This window comes from Tupaia chinensis, unplaced genomic scaffold (assembly GCF_000334495.1).
Source record: "Tupaia chinensis unplaced genomic scaffold, TupChi_1.0 Scaffold142846_1, whole genome shotgun sequence".
Classification (NCBI taxonomy): Eukaryota; Metazoa; Chordata; class Mammalia; order Scandentia; family Tupaiidae; genus Tupaia; species Tupaia belangeri.
Window position 1 is genome coordinate 915,534 of NW_006202691.1, and position 14,813 is coordinate 930,346.

At 44.5% G+C, this 14,813-nt stretch overlaps 1 protein-coding gene across 1 annotated transcript; it reads right to left on the minus strand.

Annotated features, from left to right (window-relative positions):
• Nucleotides 1-349: 349 nt before the first annotated feature.
• On the minus strand, nt 350-14,807 carry NEK2 (NIMA related kinase 2). The gene is made up of 8 exons (XM_006163723.3): nt 14,775-14,807; nt 13,178-13,395; nt 11,671-11,911; nt 8,064-8,146; nt 7,160-7,286; nt 6,087-6,306; nt 4,898-5,023; nt 350-1,283 (listed from the first exon to the last, which is right to left on the minus strand). The coding sequence occupies exons 2-8, from the start codon at nt 13,360-13,362 to the stop codon at nt 1,057-1,059; spliced, it is 1,209 nt and encodes a 402-aa protein (XP_006163785.2). The 5' UTR covers nt 13,363-13,395; nt 14,775-14,807; the 3' UTR covers nt 350-1,056.
• Nucleotides 14,808-14,813: the final 6 nt, after the last annotated feature.

Below are 14,813 nucleotides of genomic sequence, written 5' to 3' on the forward strand. Positions count from 1 at the left end.
CTGTGCGATAAGCCTACCTATGTGAAGGAGCCATTAGCTCTCATCACTAGCCCTTCATTACTGTTGGGGATGCTGTCTCTTTGTGTCTCTGTCTCTCTTGCTCATAGAATAAGTAAGTAAAAACTTAGTTTTCTGACATTGCCAAGTGTCCCCCAGCTGAGGATGGCTGGCTCCCATGGTTACCGGGGTGGGTAGACGGACCCATCGCGGCTGCAGAGCAGAAGGCAGCTGTCCGGGGCATCCAGCCCACGCTCTCCTGCCTGTACACCCCTCCAACTAGGAGATCGATGCATGGCAGAGACCACCATAAACACGAGAAAACTAAAGAAGTATTTTATTTAATGGGACAGATGCGTAGATGACATCCAGTCGGTTACTATTGAATAGAAGAAAAAGGAAAAAAATATAGACATCACAGTGATGAATATTCACAAAGGTAACAGATTCCGTTCCAGAGCAATGGGACGTCTATGAGTAAGAGTCACCGAGTCAGAGAACGACTTGCACTCAGTCAGGTTTCCTAAGCTTAGGAACACTTAAAACCTCAGACTTAAATTTTACACCCAGACATCACAATCGGCAGCACACCACCCAATCATTTAAAACTTCTCAAGTACTATCGGGCTTAAATTTTACACCCAGACATGACGATCGTCAGCACACTCCTCAGTCACTGGAAACTTCTCAACAACTACCCCTCCTGGATAAATATTTTTTCCTAACATTATTTTTCCCCCCAAAATTTGGAATGTCACCTCGTATGTTCCTGGTAGCAGTCACACACAGGATTAAAAACCCAACCAGCCAAAGTATCATCCTTTCTATCAAGTGTTCTTAAAAGAAGAAAAAGGAAAGGTGCAGATATTTTGCACAGTCATTTCGTACAGTCATTGAGAAGTTTTAAGAACAGCGAAGCAATTCCGAAGCATCACGCTTACTGCGCCAGAGGAAGGCTCACAGAACCAAGGCTATCAAGAGAACTACAGTGCTGAAATATCCATCTTCCAAGGGTGGCCATTACCAAATACCGGACACCACTGCGGGGCTCCCGCAGGGCTAACGCATGCCCAGGATCTGTCTGCTCTTCAGCTGGTAATTTTTTTCAATGTCGGACAGCGCTTGGGCCCGCAGCTGAGCAGCGTGAAGGCGTTTCTTCAGGTCCTTGCACTTGGACTTGGAGGGGAGCTGACTCTCGGAATTCTCGCTCCTCATGACGTTCTCCTTACTTTCCCCGCTGAAATGAACTTTCTTCTTACTTATTGAGGATGGAAGATCAAGAAGTTCTTTAGGAATAAAAAATAAAAACGGTTCTGAGTTATCTGAACAGAAGTTCAACCCCATCTTACGTATTGTGCTTATCAAAAAATATTTACTCTTTCAGTTCGCATTTGAAATCTGGTACCTGTCTTATTTTCTCTGGGATAGGAGTGTAGGGGTGGGGTACTGGCAGAAATCAATCAGCCTTTTCATCCACAGCACTAATAAAGAAAACCCTAGAGTGTACCAAAACCCAAGGAGCATTTGTTTTATTCTCTTAACATTAACGTTTCTCTTAAGTGTACTAAAATATGGGCCATAATATAAAGCTTCTGGAAATCAATGTTATTTATTTCTATTTTGGAAAACAACTGCCTTTCTATGTAAAACACTTTACTTCCAGAAAAAGAGAAGCAGAGGTTCTTTCTTACAGAAGACATCTACAGTTTTGTTTAGGTGTTTACAACACTTAGTCGAAAGCAGCTTAATTCAAGAACTTGTTTCAGAAAGAGCCTGAACGCATTCGGCATGGAAAAGGTAAATCAAGAAACAGCGTAGTGAACTGCGAACTGTGCTTTCTACATGGAGAAAATGATCACATTAACGCCTGCCAGAGCCATACGGGAACTGGGCACTTGCAGGAAAATTCCAGACCTTTTTGTTTTTCTTTTGTATTCATTTAATGGAAATAGGTTCAAATATTTACTGCGCTCACAATACAGGCCATCATGAACCAAACGAAGACCCTATTCTAGCAGGAGGAGATAGCTCATTAACAAATGAACAGGGACAACAGGGGAGGACTTGATGGTGCTATGGGGCAGGCAGGCATCCTGGTGGTGGCTCCAGTGACAACAGAAAGCCTCAGAAGGACTTCTGGGCAAAGACCTGAAGAAAGCGAGGAAGTAGAAGCCACGGGGTGATCTGGACAAAGAGCAGAAGAAATGGGAACAGCCTGAGGTAGGAGCAGGCAGCAGAGACACGCGGCTTTCCAGTGGTCCTACCTCACACCCTGCGTCTGCCTCAGAGCAAACTGGATCATTCTAGACCTTAACTCCACTGCTTCAAAATATCCACCTTTCTATTATCACAAATACCTATACAACATTGTTTTCCTGGTTTTATAAGACAGAAAAGTGTTTAGAAAAATACTGGCATTTCTTTTTTTTTAGAGAGAGATTTCTGCTACAGGGTATGTGAGCTCACCAGAAAGACGTTGAAAGAGAGACAGGGAAGCCAGAAATCACCCCTCAGCGGGGATGGCCATGCCATAATCCCTTCTCCTCCATTCTCCTTTCTGGATTTTGGGGATGTATGCACACGTGTCCAGTGTGAGTTTAAGCCACCTTGTCCAGGACTTGGGTGTCCAAAGACATAACCATTATGCCATCTGCTGGTCCCAACAACTGGCATTTCATTACACAAAAGAAAAAGAATGAGCATTCCATTAAATAGACAAAGAATTGGTTTTTAAAAAGATGCTGCATGGTTTTTTTTGTTTTGTTTTGTTTGTTTTGAGAGGTTTTTGCTATAGGGTGCGTGCGCTCACCAGAAAGGCATAGAGAAACAGAGAGACAGAAAGCGAGAAATCACACCCCAGGGGAGATGGCCACGCCACAATCCCTTCTCCTCCATTCTCCTCTTAGGATCTTGAGCACACACGCACACGCACCTGGCGTTGAGTTTAAGCCACCGAGTACAGGACTTGAACCGCAGTCGACTATATGGGAGTCTAGAGACACAGCCATTACGCCAACTGCTGGTCCTTACCATGAATATTTCCATACACTGGTGAAATCTTTCTCTTACCTGAATTTCATAGCTTAAGGATGGAGACAGGATATTTCCAGCTGTCCAGAGTTCATAACGGCAGGGCACTCCCCACCGCTTTCTTGCTTATCTTATGGATCTGACATGCTCAGAACTCTCAGTACTCAATATTCTAAAATGTCCCCTAGCCTCAGGGGATAGCTCATTTTCAATGCCATTATTCACAGACTGGTAGATGCCCATACCTACATGTGCTATGACCTGAAAGACATCTTCCTTATCCAGCTCTTTTCATCCTTTGCTCAAAGACTATCGTAGCAAGGTGCAAAGCGACTCTGTAGCTGAAAAAGCCAACCCCGACAGGGTCTTCAAGCACTCTCTGCAATAGGTATGATGCATGAACCTCACCCAGATCAAATTTTCTCCTCGCTTTATCATATCTAGTCGTGATTCCAGTCTATTTTGTCTTTATAGACGATAACGTGAAATCTAAGAGAAAGCTGCACTAGCATAAAAATACTGAAATGGCAGATAGTGAGATTTAGGGAAAAGGAGATACACCAACAGAGATAAAGCCGGAGTTTCATATAATCCTCGTTTCATTTACTTCCATCACTAGTGTAATTTGTTTCTATCACGAATTCACTACAAAGTTACTGCAATCAAATGTAAGTAGGTTTTTTTTGTCTGTTCCATTTCCAAAATGCTGCCATGCTCCCTGAATGGATCAGAGTCTCTCTCAATTTATCCAAGATGAAAAGAGCAGCCTTCATATGTGCTATCCTACACAGAGTAAGGGAGTTCAGAAGATCTCTGACCAAATTTCACCAAAAATCCAGATGCTTAATTTATTTTTTAGAGCGAGATTTTGCTATAGGGCACATGCTCTCACCAGAGAGAGAGACAGAGAGTGAGAAATCACCCCATAGGGGAGATGTTCATGCCACAATCCCTTCTCCTCCATTCTCCTCTCAGGATCTCAGGCACTCACATATATGCACCTGGTGAGTTTTAAACAGCTGGGTCTGGGACTTGAACAGTGGTCGACTACATGGGAGTCCAGTGATGTAACCAACACGCCATCTGCTGGTCCCCAGATGCTTAACTTTTAAAATCAACACAAAGCTTTTGACAACTAATTTGTGTCAAATGTTTAACACTTTGGGTTTTCCGTAATCTACTCTTTTGAGTAGATTAAATTAGACTTAGGTTGCTAAGAAATGGAGAAAGCATGTTAGATGAGGGTTCACTGGTAACAATGTCTCGTTAGAGCAGAGTGAAGGGAGAGTGTCACACAGAGAGGGCTGTGAGAAAGCTGAGTCTGCAACCAGACTCTGAATGGAGAAGGCAACACACAAAACACAGGCAGACATAACATTAAACAATCTAGGTTCAACAGATAGGTGTTTCGATTTGGGTCTTAGCAAAGATCCAAAATGGTGGCCTAGTTTGCAGTCGGCTTGTTATGCCTTTTAAGTCATGCTCTCCATGAGGGATGAGGTGTGGCAGTATTAAAAGGTGGGACTTTTTTGCTTGAAATTGTAGAGAAATGTAGTTTTAATATATATACCAGAGAAAAATCTGAGATGTACAGCAGTGTGTAAAATGCCCTAATTTTAAAAATAAATATCAAATACTAAAGTTTGGTAATATGTTCTAAGATGAAATCATATGCCTTAGGTCTGTGAGGTCAGTAAATTACTCCTTGCTATACATGGAATTTTATTTCCATTGAGATGCACATACTCAATGAAATCATCTTAAAATTTGAGACTCTGTAGGCTAAAAGGCTCCAAGCTGCCTTGTGGGTAATACCAGCGCACGTGTTCAACTGCAGTGCCAGCTTCTGTTTACCGAGACGCTCTCATACCTGGGTGACTCGCCAGCGACAGGAACTTCTGTTCCTTCAGCAAGCTGTAATTCTTCAACAGACTTTCTGCTCTAGCCAGTTTGTCTTCGGCTAGTCTCTCACGCACACAAAGCTCCCGTTCCTTCTCTTTTAAAAGGAATGGAAAAAGAAAAAGGTTAATGCGTGGCTTTGGTCATTAGATAAGTTATATTTGGTCATCTTTTCACTTTTTCTTATCACTAAAACTAGTACGCCTGACCACTGATGGGTAACATTTTGTGCAAGCTTTCTTACCGAATGCCCCAGTCAACCTGACTGTGCCACGCCGCAATCCCTTCTCCTCCATTCTCTTCTCGGGATCTTGGGCACGCACGCACAAGCACCGGCGTGAGTTTAAGCCACCGGGTCCGGGACTCGAGCCACGATCAACTACATGGGAGTCCAGCGACAGCCATTACGCTAACTGCTGGTCCCGAGCAATATTTAAGCCTACATTGGGCCTGAAGCTGTAGAAGTAAAACAGCTCAGCCAGGAGGGTGGTAGGAGGCAGACCCAACCCCATCTCTCATCTCCCAGCATTAAAACGAAGAGCCTCCTTCTCGTCGCTGTGCTTACCTTGTGTAACCCTAAAGCTTTGGTAAGCAGCTCTCATCTTGGTGGGGGAGACTTTCAACATCAAAACTAATTAGCACCTAATCAGTTAATACTCATCAATTCAATGTTAATCCCTATCAGAGCATTATTTATAGACCTAGACTATCTGGCACCCGTGTTCTCTATTAAACTGCCTGCATACACCTATTCCTACAGACTAGGGTTTTAGACCTGGACCTGTGTTGGAGAAGCCATTTCAGAATGTAGAAGTCAAGGTTTTTATGATGGAAGGCAGAAACTGTTAAGACTTTCCTTTATAATCAATAAACTTTAGGGTATTTATAGTAGAGATGAGGGGAAAAAAGCTCTGTGCCTACTGATTAGGGCCATCACAGCTAATGGCCAACAAGAGGAACGCCTAGCAACTGGCCCCAGAGAGAGAAGCCCAAGACGAAGGCGCCAGCGAGTTTGATCAGTCTACGGTGCACATTTTGGTTTGAAGTGTTTATACAAAGGTTCTAATAGGACCTGCAGAAATATTCTGTTCGAATCGATATCACACACATCAACATGACCCACTCAAGCTCTCCTCTGCTTCAGTCCCACTCAGACTTACGCTCCAATCTTTCTTCTCTGGCTTTGAGGGCTCGCTCCCGCTCCTGTAGCTGCATTTCCTTTAGTTTCAGCTCACTCGGAACAGGACCAGACTCCTGCAACTTTTCTGGCTCTCCCAATCGTCGCCCTCTTCTCTCAAGGTTTCTTCTTTGCTCTTCTTCAACTAAGCCTGCTATCAAAGGGCTCTCGAGAATTTCTTCCACAGAAGGTCGATGATAATCCTAAGGAAAAAAAAAAATCACGTGTTATCAGATTGTGCAACAGAATATTTGCCCTAAGAGAGCAGTTACATTAACAGGGCATATATTTCCAAGGCAAACAAAAAGACTCCTTTATGGACCCATCTTAAACATCTGGAAGAACAAGTTCCCGTTTTCATTCATGAGGCTCTGGATCCACAGGCAATGCAGATTTTAACTTACCTCGCTTTCCCTTTCCCCCTTCCTAGGAAGGCTCGGTCCCTGGAGTGCTTTGGTGCATCTGGCACTGCTGCTCGGCTACACTGCGAGGGTCTGTTTTAGGGGGAGTCCCGCCTGGGTCTCTCAGTGACCTTCAATCCTGTTACTCCACCTGCAACCTCCTTGCGATTTACCTTCTCTTACATCAACCCGAGCCCCAGAACCTCTCCCTCCTCATCCTGTGGCCAGAGGTTTTCCACAGAACATCTGTACTATGCCTTTTAGCCATGCCCCCACTCTAAGCTCTCAATTAGAGCTAGAGACAGAGTAATAAAGTCTTATTTCTGGCCCCTTCCCTTACCACCTGCCGCTCGGAGGTAGGCAAGGACAAGGGGAACTGAGGATCTGGATCTTTTTTGCGATCTCTCCCTGCTACCGACCATCTGTGAGCCAGGCGGCGTGTGGGAGGAGAAATGGAGAAAGCGCAGAAGGTGGCCGGCAAGGACGTGCAGCGTGCCAAATTTACATATGTTTTCCCTTGTGGTAATGGAGTATATTTAGCTAAGGAAATAGATTGAATGTTTCTTCGGTCTCCATTGCTCCACGAGACTGAATATATACTCCAAAATGTAACTGAAAAATAAAAACAGACAATGTATAATCTTACAGTCTTTACCTTCAGATTTAACATCCTCGTGATAATATCATTCAATTCATCAGAGTAACGGTATGGAATTCGCCTGAATTTGCCTTCTCTGATCTTTCCAGCTAGTTCTTTCTGGTTGAAAGCTGTAAACGGAGGCCTGGGATAAAAAAAGGAAAAAGAAATGTAGAAACAAAAATATATGCAAATATATAAGAGAAACCAAATCAAATGCACAGTTTGGGCTCTAGTTGGTAGCTATGTTTATCCTTCTGGAATTTTCCTCTAAAGATCGATTTCCTAACCAAAGCACTATTGACATCTGGGGCCCTTCATTCTGTGCTGGGCAGGACGTGGGGCCCTGTCACTCTATGCTGTGGGGCCACCCTGCACACTGAAGGACGTGATGTCACACCCCTGGCTTCCACCCCTGGATGCCAGTAGCACTCCCCTCCATGGCAACAGAAAATGTCTCCGGACATTGCCACGTGGGCCATGAGGGTAAAACTGTTGCCCCCATCCCTAGTTGAGAACCACTGCTCTACAGAATTGTTGACAAGAAAGAAAAGAAGCAGGGAAAGAATTGGAGCTCGTTTCCCTTCTCCAGGTCTCCAGACCGCTCCCCTGATCCCTACTGCTCGTCTTCGTACCCTCAGGCAGCTCCGAGCTGCCGCCTGACCTACGTGCTCCCCCTTGAACTAAGCAGCAGCCCAACAGGGGAAATCTAACCAGTCAAGAACCAGCTGCCTGGGTCATATTTTTCAATGGATAAACTGTTTCTTTATAACTTGTTCACCAACCTCAATTTTAACACAAGATATAATTCTTCCAGACTTGAATATGCTTTTATTAGCAGAGACGCTCAAAAAGCTGAACCCAGTGAACCACAACATACAGTGTAAACTTAAGGCTTGGAATCTGCTGTTATCGCACTTACATTAACGCACACAATTCATACAGCAAACAACCCAGGGACCAGATGTCCGATTTCTCATTGTAAGACATGCGATTCATTTGCTCCTAAACAAGGGAAAAAAGGTGAGAAGGTGAAAGGAGGTGAGAGTTTATTTTGTTTGGGCCAGCCCCACATAGCTGATTCCTTTTGGAATCCTGGCCCAAATACGCCAGGGGTGTATGTGTGTGTGTGTGTGTATGTGTGTGTGTGTGTGTGTGTGTGTGTGTGTGTGTGTTCCAAATCACAACAGGATGGAGAAAAGGAGACAAGACTGTGACATGACCATGTCCCATCGGGGGTGTGCTTTCTCCCTCTCCCCCGTTCTTTCTTTCTCTCTCTGTCATGAGCACACATGCCCTCTGGCACTTAAAGAAAAAAAAAATAAGCCTATTTTGAAACTTATAAAACTTATAAATTACCCTAAAAGAAATGGGAACCTCAAAGTTTTTAGCCTTTTTTAAAAAATATTTTTTCTTCCCAGAGAGAGAGGAGAAGAAAGAGACAAGCACTTCCAACAGGTCTTCATGCCAGGATCCACCTCCAGCCTCAGCCAGCCCAGATCGTGGGCATGTGTGTAGGTACCCAGATGCACAGGGAGGTCTCAGAACGCCAACTGAGACCTTCCCACGGGGATCCAATGCTGTGCCATGCTGCATCACCACTGCACCCTCATGGCCCCTGCGGTCTGTAATTTATTTTCAAAATTGTAATGGAAGGGAACCAGCAGTTAGCGTAATGGCTATGTCGCTGGACTCCCACATAGTCAACCACGGTTCGCGTCCCGGACCCAGTGGCTTAAAACTCACGCCGGGCGCGTGTGTGTGCGTGCCCAAGATCCCGAGAGGAGAATGGAGGAGAAGGGATTGCGGCGTGACCATCCCCCCTGGGGGGTGATTTCTCGCTTTCTGTCTCTAATGTCTCTCTCTGTCTGGCGAGCGCACGCGCTCTATAGTGAAAATCTCTCCAAAAAAAAATTGTAATGGAAGAAAAAGGTAGTAATGTCCTAATATACTTCATCAGATAGAACCCATTTGTTTATATTTCATTCACAGTGACAGCACTGACTATGAGCTAGGCAGTGATAAGTCAAAGGTGAATATGAAAGACCTCTACGCTCTCCCCTCAAGGCATTCATAATCTCAAAACTCCATTTTAAAAGAACCAAAGAAAATTCCAGAATAACCAAAACATACATCTAGCCCATATTTAAATGAATATAGACAAAAATAGCTAATCGAATTTATCCGCTTATAAACTTTTTCTTAGTCCACTGTATAAACTACAGCAGTAACTGATATCCTCATTCCATTTTAATTGCTTGATTCTCTACCATACTCTACACAAAGGCAAGTACCAAAGTCTCCAGGAGACCGATTAGCGTTTTGAAGTCCAGCAGGTGAATCTGGCATTGCTTTTTGACAATCAATGCCTTAGGGAAGCTAAACTGATCTAATTACAAGGGCAGGAGGGAAAAGGAACAAAAGAACTGCACAGGTTTCAAATTCTCCAAGCACCACTTCTGGGTAATATTCCTGTATGTTAAAGGCTATTTGGAATATGATACAGTGAGAAAACGGCACTGTTTGGCCCATGTCAAATCTTAGCCAAAACAAAGTCATTAGTTTATGAACTTTTACACTGTAGCGTATGTCTGTAAGCATAATTTATAAAGATGTGTAAAATCCTAGAAATGTTTGTGAATAAAAAAAATGAATAGGTATCTCTCCATCTGTATCTGCTCAGATGTCCTATAATACACATTGGGGCCATCGCTTACTGCCCCAAGCTTTTTTTTTCCCCTTAAGCAGATTCTCACTAAATCACGATCCTCCTGCCTCAGCCTCCTGAGTAGTCGGGACCACAAGTGCATGCTATCACACCTGGATCTTTACAGGGGCCTGAGAAGTGGACCCAGGCCTCCCCTGTGGCCTCAGCCTGCTATGCAGCAGTATCAACCAGCACTCACTACTTTGGCTGGCATGACTGAGATTTCTAAAAGCCACCAGGTAATATCTAACGATAGCCACAAATCGCTCATTCCCTTTGCCACAACAATCTTATTTTAGTAGCTACGGTCTAAGGGAATAATCAAAAAAGAAAGAAAGAATGAATGATTTCTAAAAGATGCATAGCTCTGTTCCTGAGAACTCAGAGATTTTGGAAACAAAATTGGCATTAATAGAGACAATGGATAAGTAAAATACTGGACCCTGCAGATTTATTTTAGGGAAAGGTAATAGTAACAACAAAAAAAGTACAAAAATTAGCATGGGGGACCAGCAGTTGGCGTAATGCCTATGTCACTGGACTCCCATGTAGTCGACCATGGTTCAAGTGCCAGACCCGGTGGCTTAAACTCACGCTGGGCGCGTGTGCGTGCATGCCCAAGATTCCGAGAAGAGAATGGAGTAGAAGGGACTGGGGCATGGCCATCACCCCAGGGGGTGATTTCTAGTTTTCTGTCTCTCTCTGTTCTTCTGGTGAGCACACACGCCCTATAGCAAAAATCTCTCCTATAAAAAAGTTAGCATGGTAAAAACCTCCAGGGTGAGCAAGCCTGAGCCCTTAATCTCCATGCACAAGAATCCACTCCAGAGTGTTACACAAAATAAAAGTGTTGTGGGAGACAGGAGAGGGCAGAAAGTGGAGGTGGTAGGAGGATTGTGGGGAGGAAAGAGAATTCAAGGACCAGCCCAGACATACTTCACAGGATTTGGGCTCGGGGCCTGTGACTCTGCATTTTAAACACACTCCAAGTGAATTTGATGCAGGTGACCAGGACTATACTCTGAAAAACAATGCTCTTGAGGGCAGGGACAAAACCCATTTCGTCTTTATAATCTCAGAATTTAGCATGTGGTAGTCATTTAATAAAAGCTTGAATGGAATTGTTGAAATGGAAGAGTTAAATAATCTGATGTCTCATGTGACAAACTATAAACAAAAAGAAAATGAAACAATATTATTAATTCTTGACTTCTGGATATTACTGAAAAACAAACAAACAAACAAGAAAAAACAAATCGAAGCTCAATTCCCTTGCATTTGAATGCTTAGCATTAAAATGTTTTAAAAAGCATTGAGGGGCTAGGTGGTAGTGCAGTGATAACAAATTGGACCCACAAGGGGAAGGTCCCAGGTTCACACCCCCGGACCTTCTGTACAAACCTGTGATCCAGGGAACCAGCAGTTAGCGTAATAGCTATGTCGCTGGACTCCCATGTAGTCAACTGCGGTTCGCGTCCCGGACCCGGTGGCTTAAAACCCACGCCGGGCGCGTGTGCGTGTGTGCCCAAGATCCCGAGAGGAGAATGGAGGAGAAGGGATTGCGGCGTGGCCATCCCCTCTGGGGGGTGATTTCTCTCTTTCTGTCTCTCTGTCTCTCTCTGTCTGGCGAGCGCACGCGCCCTATAGTAAAAAATCTCTCAAAAAAAAAAAAAAAAAAAAAAAAAACCCTGTGATCCAGGGCTGCTGAGACTGTGCTATCAGGACTCTGTTAAGAGCGTTATTTTTCTTTCTCTTCTGTCTGTCTTACTCATGAAAGAAATACAGTTAAAAAGAAAATGTATCTATATTCTGGAATACTTACTGGAGACATATAATAAGGTGTGCCAACGAATGTTTTTGCAAAACTCGTATCATGGTTCAGTATTCTAGCTAGCCCGAAGTCTCCGAGCTTGACATTTTGCTTGCCATCCAGGAAGACGTTGGCTGGTTTCAGATCCCGATGAAGCACGGTATGACCACCATCACTTCGTCTGTGACATTCCTTCAGGGCCAGAGTCAACTGAGTCATCACGCGAAGAACGAACTCTTCCTCCAAGTATTGTCTGAAACCAAAGCAGTGATACAGCATTTAACTTCTGAATAAAGCCATTACATGTCCACCTGGGGTGGCGCAAGCAGGAGGGCACAGCTGCATCGATGCCGAAGTCACATGGGAGGCCCTGGCTCAGTTTCTGACTCAACAGAAACAGGTCGGACACAGTGGGAGCTAGCTAACTAGGAGGCTGAGGCAGGAGAATTGTGACATGGTGAGACCCTCTCAAAGATCTCTCTTGCTCTCTCTCATTAAAAACAAAATAATCATCGCAATACAGGATGATAGAAATTAGTTTAGTTTTATTTTATAAAAGTTTTCTTATTAAGATTCTTTGGAGACACAGGTAGCCCTGACGGGCTCACCATGCCACAATGCTCCCCCTGAGCCTCCCAGCCAGCCCAAATCATAGGTGCACGCCAGGCATAACTGGTATGTTCAGGTCAACTTGGGATCCAAACTCGGTCCTCCCATGTGGCTCCAGTATTGGATAGTAGGGCCCTATGACCTGCACCTCATAGCTGGGCCTACATTATCTAGTTTTTTCTTTTTTAGAGATTTTTTTTTTGAGAGAGATTTTTGCTATAGGGTGCAAAAATCTTTTCACCAGAAAGAGAGAGACAGAGATAGAAAGCGAGAAATTACCCCCCGTGGGGGATGGCCACGTCACAATCCCTTCTCCTCCATTCTCCCCTCGGGATCTTGGGCATACACACACATGCCCCCAGTGTGAGTTTAAGCCACCGGGTCCAGGACTCGAACCACAATCGACTACATGGGAAACCAGTGACAAAGCCATTACACCAACTGCTGGTCCCTAGAGAGATTTTTCTTTGCTATAGGGTGTGTGCGCTCACTAGGGAAACAGAGACAGCAAGAAATCACTCCCCAGGGGGATGGCAATGATGCAATCCCCTCTCTTCCCCTCTCCTCTTGGGATTTTGGGGACGCATGCACATGTGCCTGGCATGAGTTTCAAGACACCGGATTCAGGACTTGAACCACAGTTGGCCACATGGGAGTCCAGTGACATACCATCATGCCATCTGCTGGTGCCACATTATCTAGTTTTAAGTGTACAAATATTAAAATAAACTATTGTTTTGATATGAAATCAGAGTGTTGATTCACCAGGCATTTTCTAAAGTACTGTGGACCCACCAAATATAAACACATCTTCTATATTACTAAGTACTTTGTCCCTGATGCTAAAACAAGATGTTTAACAGAAACAAAACTGGATCGTTTCGGCTTACATTTTAAAGACTGCATTTACCTTTCCTTGGTTCCCTTTGTAATTACACTAGCCAGGTCCCCTCCTTCGCAATATTCCATTACAATGTACAGGGTTGTGTTGGTTCGGTCAATAATTCGATCATAGTATCGGACGATGTTTGGATGTTTCAATTCACGAAGCAAATTCACTTCAGAAACAAGCATCTGTTTCTCTGCTTCTGTCATGGATCCATAGTCAAGTTCTTTCCAAACTAATACCTGAAATAAAAATTTCCAAGGTATGCATTAGTATAAATTGTGACACTCAAAAACAAAGAATGGAAAATTGTAAGATGTGAAAAATTACCTTTTTTAAAAATATATCCTACAATCAAGGTCACTCTCATCTAATTTAGTTCATCAACAAACTTAAGGGGCCTTTGGGACCAGCAGTTGGCATAATGGCTATGTCGCTGGACTCCCACGTGGTCGACCACGGTTCGCGTCCCGGACCCGGTGGCTTAAAACTCACACCGGGCACATGTGCGTGCATGCCCAAGATCCCGAGAGGAGAACGGAGGAGAAGGGATTGTGGCGTGGCCATCCCCCCTGGGGGGGTGATTTCTCGCTTTCTGTCTCTCTGTCTCTCTCTGTCTGTCTGGCGAGCGCACACGCCCTATAGCGAAAACCTCTCAAAAAAAAAACTTAAGGGGCCTTGAGTTTATTTCCACAATCTCCCTCTAATTTTTTTAATAATTAATTAATTTTATTCATTGTCATTCTTTTTTATTTTATTGAAGTTGACCAGAGAGAGACAGAATGAGAGAAGGAAAGTGAGAAAGCAAGCTGCCAGGTCCGGGACTCGAACCAGGGTCAGCCATGTGGGAGTCCAGTTGCTTTAACCACCACGTAACCTGCTGGCTCCATTCTTCTCATTTTTAAGCAGTAAATGATGCTATGGTGAGAGCAGGAGGGTGAAGCACGGTTACGTTTCTCCCAAACCCCTACCCTCAGCTGCTTAGCGGGAGGTTGGCATAAAGGTACTTTGACATTGGCTGGGGCAGAGGCTGGGGCAGAGGTGGTCAACGTCCCTGAGCACCAACCAGCCATGCTTTCCCAGCATGAGAGGCTGTGGTAAAGGCCCTCCATCAGTGGCCAGGCAGTTGCCTCCCCAATATTTCTTCCTGTGCAAGGTCGACCATGAATCCAATAATCCAAGAAATGGGCGGTGAATTATAACTGCAGTTATAAAAGCTTCAGGTTGCAGATGTCCTGCCCCTTTCTCGTGGACCCTTTCTTGTGTCTAAGGGGACTAACTCTTCTGAGTAGCCACCTGCCACTAGGAAGTCAGTCCCTTAGCAGATTAAAGCAGGAGGCAGGGAGGAAATGGGAGAAAAACAAGTAAATATGGGAAATATATATAATATATACTGTATGTGTGTATATTTACATACACGTGCTATATATATATATATATATATATATGCAATATGTGAGCATATAGTTATGGTATGAAAAGACGTAGTGTCCCTCCGGAGCGGCCCAGGACGGGCTGTCAGCTGACTTAGGGGAACCTGAGTCTTCCGCCTTTGTAAGGCCAGGCCTCCGGCTCCCCTGGGCGGTGCAGGGGCGGGGACAAGGAAGGGGCCCGCGCTCACCTTGCCGTCGCTCTTCCTGCGGATCTTCTGGCAGCGGCC

Bases quoted from the DNA above. Each gene is read 5' to 3' on its own strand.
- NEK2 (XM_006163723.3), bottom strand. From the start codon at position 13,362: ATGACAGAAGCAGAGAAACAGATGCTTGTTTCTGAAGTGAATTTGCTT. The intron at 7,287-8,063 runs GTAAGTGCGATA...TTTTTATCCCAG, and splicing joins TATGAATTGTGTGCGTTAAT to GCCTCCGTTTACAGCTTTCA. The intron at 1,284-4,897 runs GTATGAGAGCGT...TTATTCCTAAAG, and splicing joins GTCGCTGGCGAGTCACCCAG to AACTTCTTGATCTTCCATCC.